Raw genomic sequence first — 15353 nt, forward strand, 5'->3', positions numbered from 1 at the left:
AATGGTTTATATGTATATCCTATGTTCCATAAGTAGACTCCATAAGCTGTTTAAATATATAAATGAAATATTTAATAGCCAACTAGCTTATGATCTTTGTATAGCATTTCGAACCGAAAGATTATATGTATCCATATACGTGCTATATGTCTCCCAATAATGATCTGCCAACATCCAGCCAGCTTTCAAAAATGCAAAGGCTTTTTCCGGTGCGAGAAAAAAATAAAACCTTACAATCTGTTGCAATGGAAATATTTCCATTACTCTCAGGTAAACGTTGCAATTAATAAAGAGTTAATATATTTTTGAGAGCGTAGCAAGTACGGTCTAAAAATCGATGTGATTCAAATATTGTGAAAAAATAGAGATGGATAGAGAGATTATCGTATGAAGGGTTTCCCAAATCGCAAGACTGCCCTAATGGCATCCTCGACTATAACGCTTGGCCCCACACAAAATACTTAAATAGTCAGCTGTATGTAAATAATTTAATAAATAACATTAAAAACATTAAGAACCTGTGGTATTAGTCCATTAGTCCAAATATATAATTGGCTATTCAAGGGCGTACCCAGCTTTTACCAAAGGGGGGGGCCAAAAAATTAAAATATTGATTAAAAAATGCCCAATGCATTTAAAAAATAATTTATGCATATGATCGATGAAAAAACTTCAACAAATCCAACGCAGATCCATCTTAAGGCGAAATAGTGCGTCATAATAATGAACGTGTGGTCGACTTTATATGGAAACATTTTTTCTAGGGGGGGGGGGGGGCTACGGCCCCACCCTGCCCTCGCCCCCTGCGTACGCCCTTGTGGCTATTTAAAGTCTCTCAAATAAATTACATCTAAAAACGTGTTTAAACATGCACATCAACATACAACAACATATCGAAATAATAGGGCCTGGATCAATTTAAAAAATCAATCTTTAAAAGAAAACTTGTCCACTCACTCAAGTACTAAATACATTCAAAAAGGTTTCAAAAACCTCACATTAGTTTCCAAGTTACAAATCAATTCAATTTGAAAAGCATTTAAAGCTATAGAAAATATTCTTTAACACTTGTAGTTTTTTTTCTTGCATATTGTCAACGTTCTCGGAGTGTATTGTTGGGGGCCACCCACATTGGCTACTAACATGCAGTCGTACTTAGTATCAGAGTAGTTGTTGCTTCAAATGTTTTAGTTGTTGTTGCTTCTGCTTGCTACACAATTTTTTGCTTTGTCAATATGCACACAAATGCAGAAGTCCGTATCGTATGAGTCTCTCTGTCTGTCTGTCTGTCTGTGTGTCAGTAGTCTAGAAAAAGGATTTTCAATGTTTTCCAAGAGCTTTTGTTTGCCGCTTAACACACATCGAGATAGAAAACCCATCTACACACACGTGTATTGCTTTTAGCTTTGCATTTTAAGCACTTGGCTTCGCATTTATGCCATCGAATGTCAAAATCGTTGAGCAAACTACGAAAATCTGTTTGTTGTTTACTATTTAAATAAATAAATGCGGCCTATTTTCAACTGCCTCCCTCAATTCTGTAGCTAAGGCAAATCAATTGTTTGTTTGTCTGTGTGAACGCCCTTCTCTCGAACACTATAACTGTTACAGAGTTAGATTATAATAAAGTGTATTTATTAACTGAATAATAGTAACAATCGTGTGGCAACTGAATGAAGACTTTTCTAGTCTTGCTACTGCAGTTTATTTCACAAGGACGATTTTTCCTCTATTTTTTAGCACCTTCGAATCCTAAACCGATTCAACTCAAGGTGAGCGAGCAGCCCAGCTTAATCTGATTAATCCTAATAGGTGATATTAAAACAGTGTTTTCTACATTGTCCGCAGTTTAGTACTTGTATGTTGTCAAATATAAATTTAAAAAAATTTATTTAAAATTTTAATCTAATTTTCAAACTTTTGATTCTATTTCAACGCAATTTGGCAAATATGTGTACCTATTGATGTTCTTATTAAGCTCGACATTTTGTGTTTCCAGATTTACTTAGATGTCAAAATATTGTTTTAAATAACAATTTAATAAGTTTAATGAGTATTAAATGGATGTCTGAGCTTAAATGTTACAATACAATGGAGAATACTTGTAAAGAACTAAAATATTATCTGATAAATAGAGTTATTTGTGGGTGAGCCTTATACTTGCTAGATGAGCTATACCTAAAACATTAATAAACAAAACAAAAAAAATGTTAACAATTACTAACTATAGAAATTATAAATTTAGCAATTACTGGAATAACTTTTGAAAAATCTAGTAAATTCCAACTTAAAAGAATGAGTTATATAAATAGACCTGTGATGCTGGCCTCAAAGTTGCAGCTTGACTCTCCAAATGCAGCCCCAAAACCCCAAAGGCCTGCACAGTTCATTTTGTTCAGTTAATTTTTTTGTTAAATGCGAAAAGTTAAGCCTCTCTCTATACGAACATTTTTTACATTTCTCTGTCGCTGTGGACCCAAAAATATAAAAAATATAAACTAGCACCAAAAAAAAAAGAACCAAAAAATGTCGCAGCTGGAAGAGCAGCTCGGAAGCTCAACATCCGAGCACTATCCCTTGACACCTCGTAAATAAATGAAAAATTTTGCGCTGTGGCAAAGTTTGTTTTTGTTTTCTACTTTCCTATAAAGTACTATATATTGCTTGCTTTCCGGTTGTTTTGTGTCTTTTTTCTATCTTTTTTCTTTTCGTGTTAAGCTCATTTTGGCTTAGCGAGCGCTGTTCATAATTTTCTGCGGACGTTGCGCGCGACGACGCATTTATAAGACTTAGAGAGAAATCCTTTTTTTCGCTGACTGGCTGGCTGGCTGGCTGGCTGCCGGGTTGGCTGGCTGGGCTGCTACTTTTCTGAACTTGAAGGCGCGCGCACATAAAATTTAATTAAATGCAACAACAACAACAACAACTATAGTAGCAGCATCATTTATAAAATTCACATAATAACAATAAATTTTAAAATGCGCCAACAGACTGGAGCTCAATGGTCTGCCTCTCTGTCCCTCTTCCACAACCAATGCCAGAACCTCTTCTGCTCTGTTCTCCTTCTTCTTATTCTTCTTCGCACAGTGGCGCATTGGAGTGCTTTAATGACTAAAATCAATGGCTGATGAAGTCATAAAGATATGCATTTAAGGTTTTTATGGTTTGATGGGCTGATCGTTAAAGGGCTGCGAGATTTTGGTTTCTTTGAAAACATTTATGATTATGCTATTCGATTTAATTAATCATTGATTGAAGCAACAATAGAAAAATCTCTGATCTTAAAGAAGACAATATGCTGGCAATGTCTTGAGAAGTACTTAAAATGAATTATAAAACTATATCTAAGATTTTAAGCCTACTAGAAATGTTGAAAACTGCAGACTAAAATAATTTACTTTCTTCCATGTGCAAGATAAATATGAAAACATCTTAACTACAGATAAATTAATAATCACAGAACTGTGAAAAATTCTCATTAGTGAATGGCTTTTATCAGATTCAGCAAACAATTAAACATTTTATAGGAAGATTAATTTAATTCCACCCTATAATATTATTGCTATGATTATCATTTGTATTTTCTAATCCATCTACAAATATTATAATGTATTTAGGTTTTATGGACTCGAATGCGATCAAATTTTGTGATGTTTTCGAAAAACTATTTTGCGCAATTCAACCCATAAAGTGGGAAAAACTCTTATACATACATACATATAAATATACATATACATATATATATATATAAACTTAAAGAGAAAAGATTGTAGGTGTAGAGGGCGAGGAATTGTGGATTTGTTTATCCTTTTATATGTATGTATTAAATTTGAATATTCTTATAATCTTAATCACTCTCCAATAATGTTTGTCGCCTTTGTCGAGGAGTGTGATATCCGGTCTACTGTTGATTATGATTTTATCGACATGATATACATAAGTATTAGAACTTATCGTTGTTTTTTATTATTTATAATTCAATTGACAGTAAAAAGGAAGCAACATTTGAATTTTTTATTCACAGCTCTGCTCAACTCTTAAAATCATGGCACGAAGAAGCGAGTCGTAAAGACTTAACTGATCATTTGTTGGTGAGGAGAGTAATGCGAGCATTAAATTTAATGATTGGCCATCATTTTCAGCAAATAAGGAACCACTGTGCACCCACAGTGCGTTCACAGTGACTCTGTATAGATATTAAAATTTATCGTGAGGCGCGTAACACGCGCACGAATTTGCGTGCCAAGCTCGGGAACTTTAGAAAGATGGTGATGGGTGCTGCGGGGGCAGGGGGCCGGGGGCAGGTAGAGCGGAAGTGCGACGGAGCAGACCAGGCTTGCGGGTGTTTGGCTTACTGCCTGCTGCATTGTCGTTGCTATTGTTGTTGTTGTTGTTGTGTTGATGATGATTCTGCTGCTGCTGCTGCTGCTGCTTCCTTTTATTTTACTTAATTTTATTTCTATAAGCTGCGCGTTCGCTTGCAACTTGGTGTCACATATGCTGGCATGCTTGCCACACACACTTAGCCCCACACTCCTTCAGTGCTTTTGATGCCGCATTGTGCCACATACTCGTAGTATTTGTCGTGTATGTTTGTTTGTTTGTCGGTAGGTTTGTTCGCTTGCTTGTTCGCTCGTTTGTTTGTTTGTTTGTTTGCTCATTCATTTGGCGCGCGCATTAATTACACGACACGCATGCAAGGGAGATGTGCGTGGGGGTGGAGGAGGGGGAGGGGGAGGGGGCATGGTTGGGGATGGCAAGGATGGGCGCAACATCATTTATTAAAAAGCCAAAGAGCAAGGCCAACCAATGCTGCCAGCCTTGGCTTATCCTTATGCGCATAATTTTAGGCATCCTGCCCAAATGTGTTGCCCCTCAACATAATACACACACAAACATGCTCACACATACAAACAGGCATAAATAAATACAATGGGAAGCAGCCGTCAACTGTCTGTTGTTGCTGTTGTTGCTTTCGTAGTTGGCCTAAACATCATCATCATCAGTATAGAGCAGCAGCAGCTGAGGCAGAAGCAAAAGCAAAAGCTCCAACTCCAGCTCCGGCTCCGGCTCGAGCTCATATCCCATGTCAGCCCCGGCCCCTATACAGACTCATCGTGTTCGTCCTTCTGCGCTCGTCAACACAAATGACTGTCTCATGTTATCTGCTAAGCTGTCTTATCTGTTTGTCTGTCTCTCTGTCTCTCGGTCTGTCTGTCTGTCTGCCTGCCTGTCTCTCTGTTCTGTGTATGTGTTTCTGCCTGTTTCTCCATCTGCTTGCTTGTTTGCTTTTTTCTCCCCACGTCGTCTTATTTTCTTTTCTTGCTTCTGCGGCCCGTGATTTCGACTTTGTTACTTATTTAATTTGTTGCCTATTTACAGCAACAACAAGGACAACAACAACCACACGAGGACATTGGCAACTTGTTTGCATATGTTTAACATATGCTCGCTGCCGCTCCTTACTTGTGCATGTTTACTAATCAAAATTAGCCAGGTGTTCACATCTCTGGCCCTCCCCTGCCCCCGCCCCGCCCCCATCCCATCTACCAACTTTCCGGACTCCTACTGCTAATCAGCCTCGAAATGGCCAACATTAATTTGCCTTGTCCAAGTGTATTGGCTTTAACGCTCCATCGCTTCTGAGTCGCTGCCTAATTCTCCACAACTCGGGCCAGTTCTTTAAGAATATCCTACACTTTAGTGTCTGAGGTTTTCTTTAGCACAAAGATTCGTGTTCTCCTTTTGGGAGTTATTTTCGTAGAAAAGTCTTAGAATGAAAGTGAATAATATTGCTTGCTCGAATGTGCATCCAAAGATTCATTTTTTTCATCAGAGAATACTGTTTTCCCTTTTTTATATATTTTGAACTTTTTTTTTCGTTTCTTTTTATTTATTTGCAGTTTTATTTAATTACTTACCTATTCAGTTTCCTTCCTCTTTTAAATTATTACTTCAAAATGTTTATTTTTTAAACGTTTGCTCAACAGCCTATTAACGTCTCTGGCAAATAAAATTCGCCCATCGAGTCGAAATAATAATAATTTCATTACATGTTTCCTATTTGGACTTTTGTTTTAGCTTTTAAGGCTTCATTAACACGTTGTTGTTATAATACAATCAAACAAATAAATACAAGTAATAACAAAGTTAATTGAAAGTACAAAGTGGAAAAATGAAACATGCTTCTTAATATTAAACTGATGCCCAATTGAGCGCATTTTTCAAGCACGCTCGAACAATTAGTTGCCTTTCCATCTTTCCAATTTATAGCGTTTTAGCTTCGACCACCCAGAGACTGCATTTATTCTCTTTATTGTCCAGCACTTGGCGCACTTTGCGCTTAAAATTTATTTGCACAACTTATGGAAAAACTTAAATGCCCATAACGACCAAATGGCCCCGGCATTTTTCTTCGACCAACTGCCGTTGGTGGCCAAAGTTGCGCATCGTCCACTCGTTCCGGCCATGACTTTGTCCAGCGCTCTGGGCTCAACCGAAACTTTCAAATATTTCATAATTTGCAACAGATTTTATTGCCACATTGCAGTTGCTTGTAATAAAGAAACTTGCGCCCTGATTTATGGGATATGGGTATGGGTATGGGCATGGGCTGGGGGATGGGTGCCCAATTTTCATCTTTTACAATTTCTTATAAAATTTAGCACATTGCTCATACGCCGCATTAACACGTTAATATTTGATTTGCTACAACATGCCTGCCATATTGCCACACTGCCACATTGCCCCGCCGCCCCACCTCAGCACCTCTCCACCTCAATAAAAATGAAGCACACGAAATGCCAAAAATGAAGCCACGACGCGGCCGCGGCGGCTGCCTCGTTTAATAATTCAAATGACTTCCGACTTTGACAGCTGACTTGGGCGTTCAGAACGCTTTGAAATGAAGCGCGCCCTCAGTCAATGTCTCAGGTAGAAGCGCGGCGCACTTAAAAAGTAATTTTATTACAGCTACTTACAGTAGCTGTCAGCAAGCGTCGGACAGGCAGACAGACGCGCACAAACAGCGACTAGAGATGGGCGCGTGTTAGGGTCACTTCCACTGACAATATCCATTTGATATACTATACGACTACTTGTATATTGTTGGGTTTGCTGTGAAATATATTCATTCCCGCATTCAGGCAGCATTTCAATAAATAAATAAAATGAAAACAATTTGTTGGCGATGTTCTGAGAACAGTCTCTCAACAGTTGGCTAGAAATTAGAAATGCTCACGACCTCGTTACACTCTCATCTCTAACACACAGACAGTTCTATACAGGTGTATATTTATGTATGTATGTATGTGTGTATGTTTGCTTCTTTAAAGACGGAAATGGCAAAGCAAAATTGTTGCTTGTCGCTTTGCCAAAGTAGCACAGACCCGTGCAATACGCCCTCCTGCCGCTCCTGCCGCTCCTACCCATCCCTCTCGCCGCCCGGCACTTTTGTACGCCTCTTGTGACACTATTACAGGGCACACAGACACACACATACACACAGCTACACCGACACACAGCCATAGACAGGCAATGAAAAGCTCAAGCTCAAGTTTTTTCCTCATTCTTTTTGTTTATTGTTTTTGCTCTTTTCTGCTTTAACTTTTTACGCTCTGCTCGTCGGCGTCGCCCCCTTTTGAACTTTTTGCTTACAAATTTTTCTCATTACACTTTTGCCGCGTTGACTTTTCACCGCCAGCCACCGAACAACGAACGAGGGGGGCTGGAAGAGAAGAAGTAGAAGTAGAAGGCGAAGGCGAAGAAGACCTGTAGACAAAAGGTGGCAGCGCAAAGCAAACTTCTACTACTTCTTCCTGCCTCCTAGCCATACTTTCTCTTGCCCATCGTGCCAGGCCAGAGATGAACTGTATATATAGACCTAATCTGTGATTTTGTCAAAAAAGTTGTAACATTTCACAAATATATATACCCAATATATTGCACAAATATGTGTATATATGTTGGAGAAAGTGGGAGTGAGGAATGTTCAATTCTAACAAAAATGCCAGGAGTTAAAAAAGTATCAGAACTCTGGCTTCTTGCCCTGCAAAAGATTTATATTCGAACAATGACAAATAAATATGAGTACTATATCTAAATTGTCGATTTGTATCAGAAGCAATTTACAGTGCAGCTCTATAAATAGATGTGATTGATATTTTTACAAATATTTGTTTCCACTTAATCATATTTATACATATTTCATCTTTAATTATCTTTTAAAAAAAAGTGAAATGGGTAAGTGATTTCTTTAGAGATATTTGTTACAAATATTAGTCACATTATACACAATAACTTTATTAAGTTAGTGGCAATAGTTGTATTTCCCGTTATTGAATTTATCAAAATTTAGTTATTACCTTTTCGGAATTTTTCATTAGCCGCTGAAAGGAAAGCCCAAAAAGGAATGGAAGACTTCTAACACCATTCTGAAGGACAAGCTTGTCGTTTCAAATTCTTCTTGATCGTGCAAATCGTGGCATTGAATTGGAAGTTGATTATTTTTGCCAGAATATCAATTGAGTGTTGTTATTTTTAACGCACCTTGTTTATCTCCAAAATCCATAAAAATTATGTATCTTAATTTTTAAGATTTTACCTTTCGGTGTTTCAATCAACAAAATTGTCGGTAAACCACAAATCCACAAATATTTCTATGAAACTCAAACATATCTTTGATAATTTGAACATAAAGAAATAACCTCAAAAATACGCCTCGATATGTGAGGAATATATGTATGTATAGTATGTATGTTAGAAAATTATATATAAATATTTTAAATAAGACAATGTTTTTTTCTCGTTTACATTTATTGATAATTTCTAGAGAAATGTTTCTGCAATTACCATTTATTCTTAGCGATATTTATCGCAAATAAGAATATAATTCTCAGTCATATTCATTATCGATATCAGTTACTGATGTTAATCGCAAATAAGCAGCAGTCTTGAGTTCTAGAACTGACTGTCTATTCTAAAAAGTTTCTATAAATTTTGTCATTTATATTCTTTATTCAGTAACTCATAGTAACTCATTATTGATGCTTCAAATAATAATGCTCCCTCACATACATACATCAACTGGTCCATTGTATATAAAATGATTAGCATTAATATCTATTCACTGTTGTCTATGGGACAGAGGATGAAATGGAACTTCATCAATATTTGAATTTAATCCAATGGGATTGTTAGATCCTGATTGGTGTAAAAATAATGAATGAATTATTGTTATTGCTAACACAATAAATGGAAGAATTAAATGAAATGTAAAAAATCGTGTTAAAGTAGACTCATTGTACGAGATCAATACCTAAATGTGGGACTGCTGATGATAATTTTTAGTATCTACAGTTGCTCCTCAAAATGATATTTGACCTATAAATGCAGTCTCTTTTCCATGTCGCTTTTCCATCAATACTAGTCGTATCGATTTAATCACACACTTAGTATTGTAGAAATATTCGTTATGCTATGAATACAAATCACAGTATTGGTCGTCTCTGCTCGGCGGAGACACCGTGTGGCACCGTGGCGTCTTCGGGCAGGTAATTTAATGACTCGACTCGCACCGAACTCAACTGAAGTTTTTGTTTCGGCTTCTGTTGTTTGCCATTTTCTTGTCTGTTGTCTTTTCCTTAGTTTTTTCGGTACTTGGGCTATGCTTTTTTATGTTATGTTGTTGTAGTTATTTTCTTATAGTTTTTTTTGTCTTTATTGTTGTTAGTTTCTGCCACAGCCGGCCTCAATTTTTAAGTTTTGCCAAGCACTATTATTAAATTTTGTTTCTTCGTTTTTTTGTTGTTTTTTTTTTTTTGTTTATAGCGCACAAGCACAAAATGGCGACTTTGTTGCAGCAAAGTTTGTTAGTGACATTTTTGTTGTTGTTGTTCATCGTCGTCTTCTTCTTCTTCTCCTTCTTCTGCTTGGTATGGGCTGCTGTTGCTGTCATTTCATTTAATTACTTTTGACAAATTTTTCACTGCGCTGTCAGCGGCAGGTAAATTGCATTTTCGCTCGCTTCCATATCATGTGCTAATTTGTAAGGAGCCAACGACCCAACAGACAACCCTTAGTACCCTAGACCCCCCCTTACCCTCCTACCCCCATCCCCACAGCATCAATCCATCGGAAGACATGCCATTCCCTACCTTAGCTTCAGCCCCCTAGATACGAGTAAGGTGTATGTGCGAGGGCTGATGGGCAACAGTTTAAAGCTAAAAGTGTGCCAAATATTTGCACGTATTACACAACAACCCCACCGAACCACCGACTAGAACCACCGCCCCCAATGAACCACACTTGGCCATATTTGCATGGTTTATTTACTTTACGTTTTTCGCATGTATTTTATGTATTTGCCTTGGCAAACAAATAACTTTCAACAGTGGGAATGGGCAGGATTGGGGCAGGCTCTTAGGCCGAGTGTACAGTCGGTGCCATAAGTATGTACCAATTCGTCAATGTAATACTTACAAATACTTGTTAAGAAAGCAGTACCTAAAACGTTCTTCCCTTTTGTACTCAAGCCTAGAGTATCGGTAAAGTAAGCTTTTAATATAAACATCTAAGAGTTGGCGAGCACTTTTACTCCAAAAAGATTGCTTATCCCTTGAAAATATGTTATATACATATGTATGTACATGTTGTGATAATGTGATGTTGCTTCTAAACAAAAGAAAGATTAAATTAAATTAACAACTTGTTAAAAACTATTATTTTTAAATTTGACGGGCAGTTTTTAATAAAAAAAGCGTATCTGTGGAACTTTCAAATTAACAGATTTTGTAATTATGATAATGTACTTGTATATATTCAGTTTATTTTGGTATTATTTTTGTAAATTTAATTTGATTTTATTTATTTTAAAACCTTGCTCCGATAATATATTGAAAGTAAGTGAGGCTACGAAATCATTTTGATATCGAATCAAATGCCTCATTTGGAACGAAAATATATCAGAATACATATCTTTACAAATATAATATATTGCTAAATAAATAATCATATTAAACACTAGATATTCCAGTTTGAAATTTTATTCACTTCCGAGTACAGCCAGGTACCAATAATAATATATTGAAAATAATACTACAAGTATATTGATAAAGAAACACAGCTACTACTTAATAGACTTTTAAGAAAAGGCACCATTAGAATCAACTAAGAACTGCATCGTTTATTTGTAATGTGCAGTTCGTTTTTGAAATAAGCACAAAGCCACACTTACAACTTGTTTTATTTTAATAGAGTTGAGTGGACAGCCCTCAAGACTGTTTGAGGAATGCAAGGCAGGAACTTCATCAGCTTTGCAGATTGCTGAGCTCTCAGGCGCTGTCACAATACTTGTGTGAGCTAACGTATTGCTCGTTCAGTTGATAACGAGCAGCGGCTTGAACCCTTGTGGCATTCAACCAACCAAGCGCATGTGTGTGTGTGTGTGTGTGTGTGTGTGTGTGCATCCTTTTATTTTTCATTAGCAGATAGTTTAGTTAAAGCAAACATGCTTTTCGCTTCTGCTGCTTTGCCACATTCGTTTGTCATTCTTTCGTTCATTTATTCATTTGCTGTTCATCCCTTTTTGCAGTTCGTTTGATCCTTTTGGCTGCCCGCAGCTCAGTCCATGTCCCCACTTACAGACCTCCCTTTGTCCACCCCATCCTTGGGCCACTTCCCCCCACATACGAGTACATCAGGGCAGAGATGCTTGGCTTATTAGTTGGCCTTTGGCCCTAATCACATATAGTCGTTGAGCATACACTTTGGCTAAGCATGTTATGCTGTTTATTTATTTGTTGTTCTTTGTTTGCTCGCCTGTTTGTTGCTTAAAGTTTGCGCTGCATTGTTGTTGCTGTTGTTATTGTTGCTGCTGCTGCTGCTGCTGCTGCTGTCTTCCATTAGCCACTCAGCAAGTTGGAGTGCGTCCTCGTGCGCAAATCAAACAAATGAAAACAAAAAAAATCTACAAAACAACAAGCAACGTACAAACAAAATAAAATGCTGCCAAAAACTTTTACACAACAACACCAGCAACAACAACAATAAAAGGACTAGCGGCAGCAACAACAAACAGCAAGTTACGCTCTTAATCATATAATCTACATATGTGCATATTAATGAGTGAATTTTTGTTAGTTCGACTGCTCGCCTTTCCTCCCTCTCTCTCTGTTCTCTTCCCGACTCGTCTGCTTCCCTTCCTCCTGTTTGTAAAATGAAAGTTTCCTGCCTCTCTTCTTTCTGACTATCTTTCTCTCTGTCACACACTTTGCATAATTGCTTATTGTTGTTGTTGTTTTTGTTGTTTTTTTTTACTTTTAAAAGCTTTTTTAAGTAACTTGTACTAAATTAACTTAAAAACATTTCATGCTCACCACTCAACACAAACACAAACACACACCCACAAATACACATGTCGTATACGTAATATGCCCGATGGAGGGCAACTTTTTCGGCACTTGAACCAGAAGCAAACGCATATACCATACATGTGAGTGAATAAAAGTGTCTGTAAATAAATGAATGGACGATTGAGTGAACACCTTAAAGGTGAATGAGTGCACAAATGATGGAGACAGACTGAATAAAGATTTCCAAAAGTTCGCTTACATTTTGAATCAGAAAGTAAGACAAAATTGTCAAAATTGAAGAATTAATACTTTATTGAGTGAGTGATTAGTTAAAAAAAAAAGTATTAGTACATCAGTGAAGTATATCAAGAGATCAACATGAAAGGCAACTTCTACCTCTAAGTAAATGATCAAATGAATCAATAAATGATTGAATGTGCCAATCAAGAAGTGTCTTCTAATCCGTCTACTACTTTTCAAAAATAGTCCAGAGCTGTTTGAAATTTTACAAAATATAAAAATGAAGTGAAGAAGCGAATCAATTCAGATTTAAGTAGTAAGTGAATGTTTAATGATTTTTTTTTAAATTTTTTAAGCTATTTTTGAAACTGTAAAGAATTCGCAGCTAAGAAAACTTATAAAGCAAAACAAAACAGCAAAACAGTCAGCAATATTGATTGCTTTATTGATTTATTATGACATCAAAAAAATAAAATATAACATTTGAATCATAAATAAGGACCCAAGCGCACAAGATGATTGACAAGTGAATCAAGGTGTAATTAAATTTACGAATGAATAGACTCCAAACAAGCCGTTTGTAGGTAATTCTAATTACAACTCAATGATTGAATAGTAAGTATATTTACTAACAAGAACCTCTTAGATGTTTATTTTAAAGAGCAACCATTTATCATCACAGGGGCGAATTATTTAACTTGCTATGTAAATAGCTGCTACTAAGGAAAAGAAGCAAACATTTCATAAATGGCACAGCATTCAACTCTAATGCGACCCTAATACTCGTATTTTATGAATTGATAGCACAGTTGAGTGAAATAAATGAACGTGAACTTGAATTCCTTGTCGAATATAAATGAAATCCGGCATAAGCACAATATGGCTCAGTAATGCTAATATTTCTGCATTCAATTGTCTCCAAATCCCCCAAGTCCGTTCTCCACTCTGCCCATTGCTATTGCTATTGGTATTGCCCATTGCCAGACTTTATCAGCGCGTTTATTTTTGCCAAAATTATTGGTAGCACATAGCTCGACGCCAAGCGGAATTCCAGCCCACGCAAAGCAAATGCAGTTCAAATTTCGGATGAGTTCTGTAGCTCAGACAATACAAAATCGCAGGAATTCCAATGCCTTACGACCAAAAAAGAAAATAAAAGTAAAATAAAATACTGTCAAGAGTCATTTGAAATGCCAGAGCCAGAGCTCAACGAAGAAGAAGACGACGATGACGGCGACGTCAGCAATGCTGGCGAAAATTGTGAAGAAATTCCAGCACAATTTTTTATTGAGCAACTTCGATTGAGCGATGTCCTCGTCGTCGTCACTGCTGCACAGTGGGCTGAGATGTATTTATTCAAAAAAACTCTACCTATCCATATATATTGATAAATAAATTAAGTTAGAGGTGCAACCATATTTGTGGCTAGATTGGGGAGCGTGCTCTGGCCACTGGGCAAGTAGGAGACGCCAGGAGATCTTGAGAGCTGATGGGCGATATCCTCAGCGGCCTCAATGCGACGCAGCTCGACGAACCCGTCGCCAGCCTCTTCGAATGACTTGGCCAACAAATCGGCAGCCGCAGCATCGCCTTCGGCCGATATAATGGAAGCCAATTTGTGTTGCTCCGCCTTTTCCACAATGAAGCGCGCCTTCTCCGCCTCCTGCTGGGCCACCTGTTTCATTTCCACAGCCGCCGTGAGCTCCCGCCCAAAGGCCAGGTGTGTCAGCGAAATGTCGTCTAGCATGAAGCCAAAGGACCTGGCTCGCACGGTTAACTCATCGGACACCCGTTGCGACACCCTTTCCCGTTGTGTAATCAGCTCGCCAGCATCGAATTGGGCGACCACAGCCTTGAGGACCTCTGGCACAATAGAGGGCAGCACACGCTCATCATAGTCCTCACCGAAATTGGTATAGATCCTGGGCAACTGTCCCGGTATGGGATGATATAGAATCCGCAATGTGATATTCACGTTCTGCAGGTCCTTGCTGCCCGTCTCCACCGGCACAGTACGGGGCTGCGAGCGTACATCGAAAATGATGGGCCGCTGCACCCAGGGTAGAAAGAAGTGGGTGCCCTCGCCCACCACCTGCTTCCTGACGCCAGTGAAACGATCAAAGATCACCGCCCGATGTCCACTGTCAACGGTAAAAAGGGACGACTTGACAACTGCGCCCAGTAGGGAAACGGCAAGACTCAATTGTCCCATCCTATTGAGGATTTGGGCGCACATTCTATTTAAATACTATTGTGTACAGAAATTTTCAATAGCAACATAAGCAAAACGTTTTCCAGAAGAGATCGAAAATGTGGAGAAAACCTTTTTAGGTGTTCTAACTAGTTGTGTTCTTCTACAGAGAACTCCAAGTACTAATATAACTACAAGTTGAACTTTAAACATCTATTGACACAGGAATCGAAACAAAAAAAGTGCAAGTCGAGTAGTTGAGTAAATCTTTAAAATTGTTACATATTAGAAACTGTGTAAAAGGTAAAAACACACATTATATCTGATTAAGTAGAAAAGGTCTTATTGTTTAATAATATTAGAAACACACATATTTATGAGTCTTTTTTTTTTTTCGAATAAATGAAATGAAAAAAAATGTAAATTTAGTTCTATAAGAATACACAGTTCTTTGCAATAATAGCTAGGACTACTTCTTGAAATCATACTTTGGTATTATTTCCAGGTTGCTTTATTTAATAAACGTACTTATCTGTACAATTTTTTTGATTCAAGGCTACATTTAGTTATGT

At 37.5% G+C, this 15353-nt stretch overlaps 2 protein-coding genes across 2 annotated transcripts in view; both read right to left on the minus strand.

Annotated features, from left to right (window-relative positions):
- The window catches only part of LOC115627354 (netrin-B), a 95303-nt gene that overhangs the window by 18709 nt on the left and 61241 nt on the right, over positions 1–15353 (minus strand). The gene's annotated exons all lie outside the window — the stretch shown is intronic.
- On the minus strand, positions 13860–14892 carry LOC115627118 (protein l(2)37Cc-like). Its single transcript, XM_030522685.1, has one exon. The coding sequence runs from the start codon at positions 14824–14826 to the stop codon at positions 13987–13989; it is 840 nt and encodes a 279-aa protein (XP_030378545.1). The 5' UTR covers positions 14827–14892; the 3' UTR covers positions 13860–13986.

This window comes from Scaptodrosophila lebanonensis, unplaced genomic scaffold (assembly GCF_003285725.1).
Source record: "Scaptodrosophila lebanonensis strain 11010-0011.00,11010-0021.00 unplaced genomic scaffold, SlebRS2 tig00000092-arrow-pilon, whole genome shotgun sequence".
In the NCBI taxonomy this organism is placed as follows: domain Eukaryota; kingdom Metazoa; phylum Arthropoda; class Insecta; order Diptera; family Drosophilidae; genus Scaptodrosophila; species Scaptodrosophila lebanonensis.